This window comes from Eubalaena glacialis, chromosome 5 (genome assembly GCF_028564815.1).
Source record: "Eubalaena glacialis isolate mEubGla1 chromosome 5, mEubGla1.1.hap2.+ XY, whole genome shotgun sequence".
Taxonomy (NCBI): domain Eukaryota; kingdom Metazoa; phylum Chordata; class Mammalia; order Artiodactyla; family Balaenidae; genus Eubalaena; species Eubalaena glacialis.
Genome location: NC_083720.1, coordinates 148,973,754 through 148,986,162, shown reverse-complemented (window position 1 = coordinate 148,986,162; position 12,409 = coordinate 148,973,754). Strand labels below are relative to the sequence as shown.

Below are 12,409 nucleotides of genomic sequence, written 5' to 3'. Positions count from 1 at the left end.
ATTGGCACCTTTCCAGAACAACCATTCAGAACACAGCTGGCTGCGGCTGTGGGGTCCACTCTGCCTAGGGGAGGCCTCTTTATGGATGCAAGCTTCACAAAAGAAGAAGATCTGCTCCCCAGAGAAGAATATTTCTATTTTGAACCAATTATTCTATATTACTGAGCCCAGTTGACTACACAGTTGTTTCTTTGTTTTTGAAATTTTACAGACTAATTGACCGACGAGTGTTTCCTCAAAAGACAAAAGGATGAGGCCATGTGATAATTCCCAGGTACCTATTAGAAAAATATGCGAGATGCTTGTATTTTCCATCTCATGATTATCTGACACAGACATGTCGGGATTGTTATCTACTCACCCTGGAATATTATTTTAATCGAAATATCAATTGTAGTTCAATCGAGAGCATGAGGGTAAGGCAATAAAACAAATAACAACAACAAAAACCAAGAAAAATGTTTGAGTAGAGAAGATAATGCTCCAATTGAATTGAACTACTTCTCTTTTAATGATCTTCTTTCTGTTATCTGGTGGTTGACTCACTCTCTCCCTTCCCACAGCAAGCAGTTAGGAGCCTGCTGGCCCCTCCTTCTCACAGAATAAAGCCCTTGGAAGGTAAGGGAAGTGCCGGGCTGGAGACAACGCCACCACTGGACGGTGAGAAATCTGTGTGGAAAACTTCCTGGATCATTTGGAGACTGTGAGTTTGAAAACGGAATCACTTCCTAAGAGTATTCGAAATCACTGAGGGCTCATATAATAACGAAACTGAAACTCAGCAAGAAGATGGTTGAATGAGCATGCATCGCAAATTATGAGATGGATGTTCTGCAAGTAGTATAAAGGAAGCTTTGTCTGGCCCTGTCCTAGGGCAGAGATTTTCATTGCTTCCAGGCTTCCACGTCTGTGAAGAAATGAAACAGCAAACCTGCTCCCAAGAGCTGGGCTCTGACTATAAGGGAACAGCCTGGAGACATCAAAAGTTCATTTGCGGAGGGCTTTCTTATCATGTAATCCCAAGTAATTTGAGTAAAACTGAGAATTAAGAAGGATGCTATGGAGAACTCCAAGAACACTAGACCGATGTCAGCATGACACGCTTGCTAAAACCCTTGCCGATGATCAAAGAGAATCGTGCAGAAGTTCATCTAGAACTGACTTCAGCCTTTTATAGACCCAAGTCTATAATTTTGATTTTGTTGTTCCTGTTGTTTAAAGCGAAAAGGCAGTAGCTACGCAATATGTTGAATAAGGGCTACTGGAGGAGCGGAGGGCTGAAGCACATGCTCTGAGCGCAGGAAGAAAGAGAAACAACGAAAAGCAGAGAGAAGGGCTGGCAAAGCACAGAAGGCTGGCAAATCGGAGTGACGATAAACGGCCGAGGCTGTTAATGCTGTCAGCCTGTAAAATAATTGATGTTTATATAATGATGTAACTAAGTATTGGGAAAATAGATTGGGTGAAACCAGCATGTTTAAAAAAGAAGGGTTTACAAACTCTGGTTACCAAAGGGGAAAGGGGGAGGGATAGATTAGGAGTCTGGGATTAACAGATACACACTACTGTATACAAAATAGACAATCAACAAGGACCTACTGGATAGCACAGGGAACTCTACTCAATATTTTGTTATAACCTAAAAGGGAAAAGAATCTGAAACAGTTTTATATATACACAAACTGAATCACTTTGCTGTACACCTGAAACTAACACAACATTGTAAATCAACTGTACTCCAATAAAAAACAATTTAAAGAGGAAGGTTTTAGAAACAATTTTATTTTAGAAAGTTTTAATTTGAAAGACTTCCACTAGACAGTTTAAGTGAAAACGGAAGTTTTGATGCTTAAAGGGCAAGGTTCCCAGTGCTTATGGCAGTGAGATGCCATGCAGCGAGCACGCGCTATGGAGTCAGGAATCTCGGGGTGCGAGACAGCAAGTGGCTCGCCTGCTCATCTGTAAAATGGGCTGCACGTGCCGACGCACAATGGGGCTGTAATGAGATGAAATTAATGGAGAAGCACATTCCGAATGCCTGGCGCAGAGTAGAACATGCAGTCTGTGGTGGTCGCGTTAGTGAAATTGCAAATCACCCGTAATGATTAGTAAAGGACGCATTTTGAATTCCCTTTCTGTATTATTATGTATGATTATTCAGTAGGGTGCCAGAAGCTGCTGGCTAGGAATCTGACTGCATCCTGCCTGGTCCAATGTTAAGGCCACGAACTGCAAGAGCTCCAGCTCAGCAGAGAATCAGTAACATCCTTGGGGTGGCTGACCTGCTATGGTAACTTGCAGCGGCTCTTGGCTATTCTGAAAGAGGGATGCTACCTCAAATTAAGGAAAGGAAAAAAATAACACGGTAGTTGTTAAATACAGTTCTTTATTTTCTAAAAATAGGTATTTCAGCTAAAGCGTTGTAAGTCACTATGGCGGAAATGTAGAAATATAAAAATGCTGTATTGCACAGGGAACTATATTCAATATCCTGTGATAAACCACAATGGAAAAGAATATGAATAAGAAGGTATATATATGTATAGCGGAATTACTTTGCTGAACAGCAAAAATTAACGCAACATTGTAAATCGACTATCCTCCAATAAAATAAATTTAAAAATATCAAAATGATTATTCCTTTTTATTTAGCATAATAAGTTCTACAGAACTTACATTTATGAACTTTCGAATCTTCAACTGTTTTTGATCTATAAAAATGACAAGTGCATATGGTTTGACCTAATTGTTACTAAAGCAAAGGTAATTGAATTGATTCACTGCCTCATTTTATTTGTAGAAATGAGACAAGGAATTGATGCATGGACTTGCATATTTTGTATTATCTATTTGTCAAATAGTTTGTAAATGGAAAACCATATAGAGAACTCTTTTAGGGAAGGACACACAGTGTCAGGAGTATTCTCTGTCCTCATAAGCTTAGCTTTCTGTCCGGTAGCTGGTTTCTCCCATTCAGGAGTGAGATTCAGATCTGAGCCCCATGCAGTCCTTCAGCTTCAGAACAGATTAGTTTCCTCGTCCTAACTGAGATTGCATGCAGTTCCAGACTGCACTTAGTCGTTGCTGTGTTTTCTATATTTTTGACTTTTCTGGGCCCTGAGAATTATTTCTGATTCTTGGTAACTCAGTAGATTAATGAGACTTCTACTGAGTGTTATAAAAGTAGCTGAGCCACTGACTTAAAGGTGATGAAAATTGCTTTTTCTCAAATAAGGCCTTGCTTTTATTTAGACTTCAAAGATTTTCTTCTGGAAACATTAGGATACCTTGATGAATTCACTAACTTAGATTTTGGTGTAGTAATAGGAGCAATTAATGAAGTGAGCTTTCACTGATATCTTTAGAGGTTATTAAGCCCCAAGGTTTGTCAGACTATGAAGATTTGTATCTTTCTACGTCAAGAAACCATTTCATCTCCACAGAATCTCCTGCCTCCATTGGCTAATGATAGAAATTCAGAATCATTAGCTAAATTAATTGTTTCATGTGGTTGGTCTTTAGAATGTTATAAATTGTAATAGAATTACTGAGTTGAGAGCAATTAATTAGATGTACTTTGAATATATCCTAATTAAATGCTGTACCTGTCATTCTTAATGACCACTTGAAAACTACCAAAAGAAAACTGTTGATGAATCTCAGCCCCATGAAAATAAACCATCCAGAACCGTTTAAATATGCCTCATGTCTGTATAGTTCACATCACTTCAAAATCTGAAAAGTCATTTCAGATACTGCCATTGAAGTATTATCACAGGGCCCAATAATTTTAAGGGAGAAAGTGAAAGTGTGGAATCGTTTTTCTAGGTTTTTAAAGCCCATAAATCATAGAGGTAGGAACAGCATGCATGTTTCTTATGTCTAGGACTGTGTTAGACCATGTTAGACCAGGAGCTGAAAATTCAGATCTGTACACCAGAGCCACAGAGAGATCTGATGCTCAGAGATCACTGAGATCTCATGCTCAAATGAGAGGAGACCTCTCAGGATCAGAAAGAGGGAGGACTGAGAAATGCAGGGCCCTTGAGGGCAAACAGCTTTACAAAGGGGCCAGCCTCCCGCTAGCTACACTGGTGGTTGTCTTACGGAAACGTGGTTCCTGTCAAGCCAGATACAGTGGTTTTCAAGTAAATACAGATGTATGGGATTCTACATGAAATAATCACAGATTCAAATTTTCAGCCCTGTGGGTCAAGTAAAACACATCTGTGGGCTGTTGGGAAGCAGCCTCTGGATTAGATTCTGACATCCTCTGTAGGTATATGTGTTATTAAAAATGAAGGATGTTGACATGCTGCCCTTCATCAATACTTATGACCAATCAAAGGAAACATCTGTGAAAAGAAACTGGGGTATTTCATTAATCAACAGATAGGATGTGCCCACTAGGTTGCTGCAATATATATTTTTTTAAATTTTTATTGGAGTATAGTTGCTTTACAATGTTGTGTTAGTTTCTGCTGTGCAGCAAAGTGAATTAGTTATATGTATACATATATCCACTGTTTTTTGGATTTCATTCCCATTTAGGTCATGACAGAGGATTGAGTAGAGTTCCCTGTGCTATACAGTAGGTTCTCATTGGTTATCTATTTTATACACAGTTGTGTACATGTGTCAATCACAATCTCCCAGTTCATCCCACACCCCCTTCCCCCCTTGGTATCCATAAGTTTGTTCTCTACATCTGTGTCTCTATTTCTGCTTTGCAATTAAGTTCATCTGTGCCATTTTTCTAGATTCCACATATAAGCAATATTATACGATATTCGTTTTTATCTTTTTGACTTACTTTACTCTGTATGACAGTCTCTAGGTCTATCCACATCTCTGAAAATGGCACAATTTTGTTCCTTTTTATGGCTGAGTTTAAGATTAAAAAGATAGATGTATTCATAGTCTTTCTCTGGTTTGTAAACAGGTTGGTTGAGGAAAAAAAAAGACCTCTTGAAAGGATTGTAACTTATTGGGAATGGAATACTAAGAAAGGATCAAAGCTGTAAGTCAGGGGTGACTCTAGAAAAGCTGAAGGTAGAAGACTTTCCAAGGTCCATACAGCATCATGTACTGTTTATGATACACAAATGGGGGAGGGGCACACAGTATGAAGAAGAGAAAATTAGAATATTTTATTATCCTAGATTGTTGTTCTCATATTGAAATACTATGTTTGAAAAGTTGAAATGAAAATTTTATACAGATGTAGGTTGAAAAAAATGGAGAACTATACAGACGTTATGAAACAATTGGTACTTCCCTGAGGGGCAAGAAGAGAAATTTACAGAATCACAGAGCACAGTGTGTCATGTAGCGGCTCCAGAGAGCACACAGCACCCTTCAGTGGATAAAGCAAAGGGCAAGGAGGTAGGGTCCATCTCTATTTCTGGCATCGATTGCTTTGGGACTTGGGAGGATCAGAGTGTCACCTTTTGGCACTCAGGTCACCCCACATGTTAAAAAAATCCATAACTCAAAGGTGTCTTATGCACCATTTTTGACATCTATAAACCACTGGCAGATTTGAAAAATCAAGGCTATCACGAAAGCAGGGACTGTCGTTCTCCCTCTCTGTAATTTACAGAATTCATGAAGATTTGCAATGGCCAGCCACCAATCAGACGTCTATTGGAATATTCTTGTTTGCTTTACATCTCTGCTCATCCTGGAACCCATCACCTTAATCCACTTTTTCTTTGCATGAAATTTAAATGAAAAAGCAGCTCTAGGGAGATTCATTATTTAAGTTGCAGTCTCCATACTCTCCTTTGGAAATTGAGGCATCCGTATACGTAAGGCTTCAGTTAGGCTAAAAGATAAGTTAACATGCTAAAATCCAGGATCCCAGCTATCATGCATGAAGTATATAAAGTTCATTGTCTTCGTTTGCATCCTTTACAAGCTATCCTCTGCCAGCATTGATTTAGATGCTAACTTTATATTTAACTCAATTCTTACCTTCATTCTTTAGAAAAATATAACACAAATGAGAAATTTGAAGATTAAATTTATAGATAAAAATACTTACCTCTCTCTTGCAGCTTGATGCACAATATGGAAAAATAATACATGAAAAAATAAAAATAATACATAAACTATCAAACCAAATCCCCAGATAAAGGCAAACACAAAAAAGAGTCCACGCCTTATAGAAGACATCATTCTCTTCCATTACCTAATGCCTGGCTTTCAAGAAATTAGGTGGGTTCATATTGTTTAATCTATGGGATCTATTATCTAACCTTCTCGGGAACTGACTTCAGTAAGTATCAATACAATGTTCTCACAGCTCTCATCAATTCACTTACATTGACCCACAGGTATATTTTGCACACACACACATATGCACACATGCACACACACACATACACACGCACACACACATGCACACGCTTTTCTTTGACTTTGAAGAGTGAAACAAAAATCAGAGGCCCTAGACTCTAAAACAGAAGTAGGGAGGATTATCTGCAAACACTTGGCTGCATTTTACATATTGAGCCCAACCCAAGATGTGTATTCTTAGCGGATACTAGCATGTTAGCAAAATCTTATTGCGGAAAGAAATGGGTTTTTAATATGTATGTGTAACTGAATCACTTTGCTGTACACCTGAAACTAACACAACATTGTACATTTTTACTGAAGTCAACTATACTTCAATGAACCAAATGCCTGCTTTGTCGGCCGTCTCTCTCACACCAGTCCCAGCGACACCCTACCTTGCGGAGGGGCTTGAGCTTGGTCTCCATGATGAAGTCGTACTTGCACAGCTCACAGCAGCGCGTGTCAGAGCTTTTGATCCACTGGTGGAGGCAGGCCTGGTGCACGAAGCGCAGGGTGCCCGTGCAGCGGCAGGGCGTGATGAGAGGGCTCTCCTCATCCCCTTCGCAGTGACAGATCCTGGGGAGGACACAGCAGCCGGGTGAGATCTCTCCCTCGGGGAGCACACGGCATCCTCCTCCCGCACATCCCAGGCTGTGTTAGAAACTGCAACCTCACGTTCGGACCCACGGACATTGCACTTCAGCTTAATGCTAGAGCTGAATCTATGGCCGATACTAATTTCCTTTCCCTTGCATAGTCATTGCTGGACTCTTAAGTCATGTTCAAAGGCATTAGACACCAATACGTCAAAAAATGTGCGATCATTCCTACACAGAAGTCAATTTTAACAGCACAGCTATTGAGCTATGTCCCCACCTTCATCTGTTAAAAGTCAGTGCCCATAGGCACAAGCTTGCTTTCATATACAAAAGTTACGACTTAGTACTCTAAGGAACGCTGGAACCTGGTAACTTCAATGTTTTACTTTGATGGTAGTTTTATGGGGTGTATACTTTACTACATATAGTATCTTACCAATGTGGAAGAATTCTGAAACACTTTAACATGCTACTATGGAATGAAGTGAATATACAAAGTCTCAACTTGGAAATACTATGAAGATTTTCCTAGGAAGATGCACACATATTTGGTCAAAACAAAAGGCCTAAACTGTCAATAATCATTGTCACAGAAGTTACTGGTTACAGAAAGTCCAAGTACAGTAAATCCTACTGTTTTAAAATGTTAATTACTACATCTTCCAAGGAATTCCTAGTTCAAGTTGTTTACTGAATTACTATGACTTCTAGTGTCATAGATTCATAGTCTATGAAATCGTCATTATTCTCCTCTTCAAATTTAAAAAAAATAATTTGTTTTCCTCACTGGATAAGTTTTTATACCACCAGGTCACAAATTCAAACCTTAGAACTTCAATAACTCTTATTATACAACCAGCTGTTAGAAGTTGTTACTAAATTTGATTAGAAATATTGCTTGAACTCTGTTAGAAATATGAATGGAATGTTCCCCAAACACCTGTATAGTAATTTTTTGGAGCAGAGTCACAGGGGTAGGCTGGAAGAATGTTTGAATTGCTGCCACTGATCTTTCCTTTCATCCCTCTTCTCCGGAAGCATGTTTTAAAGAGTGGATTTTAAAATATATTTATCTAGCTCAGCTGTCTCCCCAGGGGAAATGTGATGGTTGGTCAGATTGTTACTGCAGTGAGATACAGGAATTGAAACCCAACCCTCCCCTAACCTCAAAATAAAGAAGTATGACACAGTACACTAGTATCTTGGATCTCTTTTTCTTAAGTAAAGATAAAGTAGGCCAAGAGGAACACTGACTTCAAAAGTTCTTTGAGTGGAGTGATAGGATGAGAACACAGGAAAGTTCAAAATCAGCGTCTGCCTTCCCCTGGACAGAGTTAGGAGGTATCAGTGTTGGATGTTGCAGCACATGTCAGAGGCTGGCGTGGTGGGGAAAAACTAAAAATCATCTCAGAGCCTATTCTTTAATATGAAAGCCCGAGATATGTCCTCTCTCCAAACGTGTAAGTCCTAGGATCAGGGCTTAAGTATACTTTATAGCATACCTGTTGCCGATAGATTGTTGGTCAGTAGATGCTTGTTGACTAAAGGAATTGTTCAGTCAACAAACTGTGACTTATTATAAAAGCAACCAGTGAAAGCAAATCTGGGTTTCTATAGCACATCATTTTATTGTAATATTTATTTTTTTGAGTCACTGAAACCTAACGAATTATACATCATGAGCGGCTGGGATTTCTGAAGTCCTTTGAAGCTCTTCTCTACCTGATCCCACACAAAGATACTCCCTTAGATCAGGGGCCAGCACATCGTGACGCGTTTCTTCCTGCTGCATGTTTTGGTAAATAAAGTTTTATTGGACCACACCCACACATGTTTGTTTATGTATTATTTAGAGCTGTGTTTTCACTATAACTGTAGACCTGAGAGTTGATGCAGAGGCCATGTGAACTATGGCCATGTGATAGTTTTGTGGCCACAAAAACTATCATCTTTACTATCTGGCCCTTTACAGAAAACACATGTCTTAAACGTGGTGATCCTGAGTTAAAGACAATGTCTGACTATTATCAACAATGATGAAAACAAGGTTCACAAAATAAATCACCCCAAATTCTGCAAGTAACAAAAGTTGAAGTAAAGGTTCCAGAGAGAAGCACACAATAAAAACGAAAGCCCCTCCTGACCCACCACTGAAGCTCGCTTATCCATAAAGTCTGCAGGGACAGGGGGTAAAGTTTCTTATTTGAAAAAGAAAACTTTGCAGTTAATGCCATCTCATAATTCGTCACCACAAAGGGGGTCAAGTGCTGCACAGCTGCCAAGACGATTCTGAGGCTCTGATTTTTTACTAACTTGAAGAAGTAATTCATCATAAGCAGATGTAAACAGCGACCTCGCTGATTACTGAGTTCAGACTGACCAGAACCGTTCTCTGTTTGTAGTCAAGACTTCTTATATCTTACAGATTCTTTTTAAAAAACTTCTCCTGAAACTGTCACCTGAAGCATCACTGGCAATATCATTTTTTCATAAAGTTAAGATTATTTCCCATAGGAAAAATCAAAAGTTTGGTTCATTTTCATTTCCATTTCACAAGATTTCTTTTTAGGTGATTTTAGCATTTTGAATTTTTTCTAAATTATCCAACTCAGGTTGGCTCCTAAGAGTCTTTTTCAAACTATGTTGAGATTGTTCTAAATGAATTTAAAAGCTAAATATCGACTTCAAATATCTGCTAGAAATGAAAATAAAGTGACAGAGCCATTACAGGAAGAATTAAACAGTTCTTAAATGGATACACTTCACACAAACCATAATTGCTAAATTATAAATGAAAGCATAGTAATAAAAATATAAACATGCTTTTTTCCAACAGAATAATTGTGTAGAGAAAATGATTTCAATAATAAAATAAAAATGCATTGTAAAATAATCATAATTTTGATGCATTTTTACCTTATGGGAAATCGAGACTTGGGAATTAAGTGATTTTTTAAAAATCATTGATGATCTACATTGGTGTCTGTCACCTAGCGGCAGGAACAAGCTGAATTCACAGATATTACTGGCATTTTAGTATTTTAACTGGCTGCTTACAATCCAACCACCATGTGTTAGGCTTTTACCATTTATGACATGAATAAACATCTACTTCCATATAATTTCTAGTTTTCTGTAAAGAGTGGACCACAAAATGCTATTGAGCAAATTAAATTTTAGAAAATGTGCGTGTGTGCGTGTGTTTGCAGCTTCAAGTCCCCCCTTAATGTTTGAGTTTTAAGAAAAGTTGGCTTTTTTTTTTCAGTCTTATAGATCTGAAAGTGACCTCCACTGCCACCCCCCAGTCCCCATCCCTTGCCAAGGCTTCTTGGCTCAGGTAGAATAGTATTTTTTTTTATGCATAAGTTTTTAAAAAAAATAATTCATCACTTAAAAAAATCTTTGTGAGGGCCATAGTGATTATGTAACTTTAGAATTTTTTCATTCATTCATTCCTTCATTATTTAATTCATTCACATTTTCTTAGTTCTTGCTACATGCAAAGAAAATCAGACACTAGCATCTGCACAGAGGGTAACTTGAGAGGAAGAGAAGAGAACCTGAAGGCAGGGACACCATTTGGGCAACGATTACAAACATCTAGGTATTAAGAATCTGGAACAATGTGGTAACCCTTGGGAGGAGATGGGAGACAGCCTGCAGAGTGTGTCAGGATCCCCGAGGGCCTTGCTTGGTTTCCATGACTACTAGCTTTGGCATCGAAGCACATCTACAACATGGGACTCTTAAAGGCAGTCATCTCTGTAACCTTCAGACAGCATTGCAACTCTTTTCTTTCCCATATTCCATGCCATTTTTTCCCCTTTCTCTATCCCCTCATTTCCCTACCTACATTTTCTTCCATCCTCCTCTCTAACTAAATAAGCTTTAAACACAGTACTTATGGACACTGCTATGTTTGTAATGGTTTAATTTGGACGTTAATCTTTACTCACAACTAGTCATCATGCTTCAGAGTTTGGTGCCCATTCTTAGCCTTTCAAAGAACCAGCTTGGTTTTATTGATATTTTTCTATTTTTTTAACCTTCATTTTATTTATTTCCTCTCTGATCTTTATTATGTCCTACCTTCTGCTGACTTTAGGTTTTTTTTGTTCTTCTTTTTCTAATTATTTTAGGTGTTAGGTTAGGTTGTTTATTTGAGATTTATCTTGTTTTTTGAAGAAGGCCTGTATTGCTATGAACTTCCCTCTAAGAACTCCTTTTCCTGCATCCCATAGATTTTGTATGGTTGTGTGTTTTTTTGTTTGTTTTTAAATTTTATTTTTATTTATTTATTTATTTTTGGCTGTGTTGGGTCTTCGTTTCTGTGCGAGGGCTTTCTCCAGTTGTGGTGAGTGGGGGCCACTCTTCATCGCGGTGCGCGGGCCTCTCACTGTCGTGGCCTCTCCCGTTGCGGAGCACAGGCTCCAGACATGCAGGCTCACTAGTTGTGGCTCTCAGGCTTAGTTGCTCCGCGGCATGTGGGATCCTCCCAGACCAGGGCTCGAACCCGTGTCCCCTGCATTGGCAGGCAGATTCTTAACCACTGCGCCACCAGGGAAGCCCTGTATGGTTGTGTTTTGATGTCCGTTCTTAGAATTCACTTTCTTAAGCTAAAAAATGATTAAAACACATGTTGGGCAGAAGCTATGTTGAAAGGTAGTAAGCAGTTATGAGAAATTAGTGCTCAAGTAAACAAGTGAGGATATATAACCTCTCTTTTTGAGAAATATAGCAGAGCAATGAAAGGATGGTGGACTAGAGAAAATTTTAGTTTTCACTTCCATTTCATTTTTTTTTTTTTTTAACAGTAAAAGCTGAATGTGTTCATAAGCAGAAGTGAAGGTGCCACAGAGAGGGAGACATTTACAGAAATCATCAGGCAAGAGAATGACCCATTGTTAAATGAAGTTTCTTGAGAAGTCAGGAGAGTGTGGGGAAAGAAAAAATGGTAGAGGAATATCTTTGGACAAGTGCAAGGGTATCCAGGAGGGAAACAGACACCATTTCCCGTGAGCAAGGGGTAGAGGAGAAACGGCAGGTGAAGATGGAAAGGAGGTGGGGGCAGGGAAGGTGCAGCCCCTGGGCCTAGGGGGATCTTACTATCTTCCCTGATATAACAGACAACAGGTAACTAAAGGGAAGGCAGGAAGGCATGGGGTTACGGTCTCACAGAGGCTGTAAATAATTAAAGAAAGCCACTGGGAGAATGTGATGGAAAATTAACCAAGCATGTATATCAGAATCGTGGAGCAGCCATGAGGTCCCCGGTGAGATGAGACAGCATGGATTTATGGTGGACGTTCTGGGACTCAGTATGCCGAGCAGTCAGAGAGGTCCTACAAAGGGTAGCACAACCTCTCCGTCCCGCGATCAATAGGTCAGGCTGGGGAAGGACGAGGAGTGAAGGATTCTGGTGCATCAGAGAAGACGGTGTGAAAATAGTTGTCATAAAGTCTAGATGA

General features: G+C 39.2%; 1 protein-coding gene across 2 annotated transcripts in view; it reads right to left on the bottom strand.

Moving 5' to 3' along the window:
- The window catches only part of MARCHF1 (membrane associated ring-CH-type finger 1), a 332,745-nt gene that overhangs the window by 50,424 nt on the left and 269,912 nt on the right, over positions 1-12,409 (bottom strand). For both annotated transcript variants that reach the window (XM_061191753.1, XM_061191754.1), the window contains one exon: positions 6,738-6,918. In XM_061191753.1, coding sequence (XP_061047736.1) covers positions 6,738-6,918 — 181 coding nt within the window. The remainder of the gene's footprint in view (positions 1-6,737; positions 6,919-12,409) is intronic.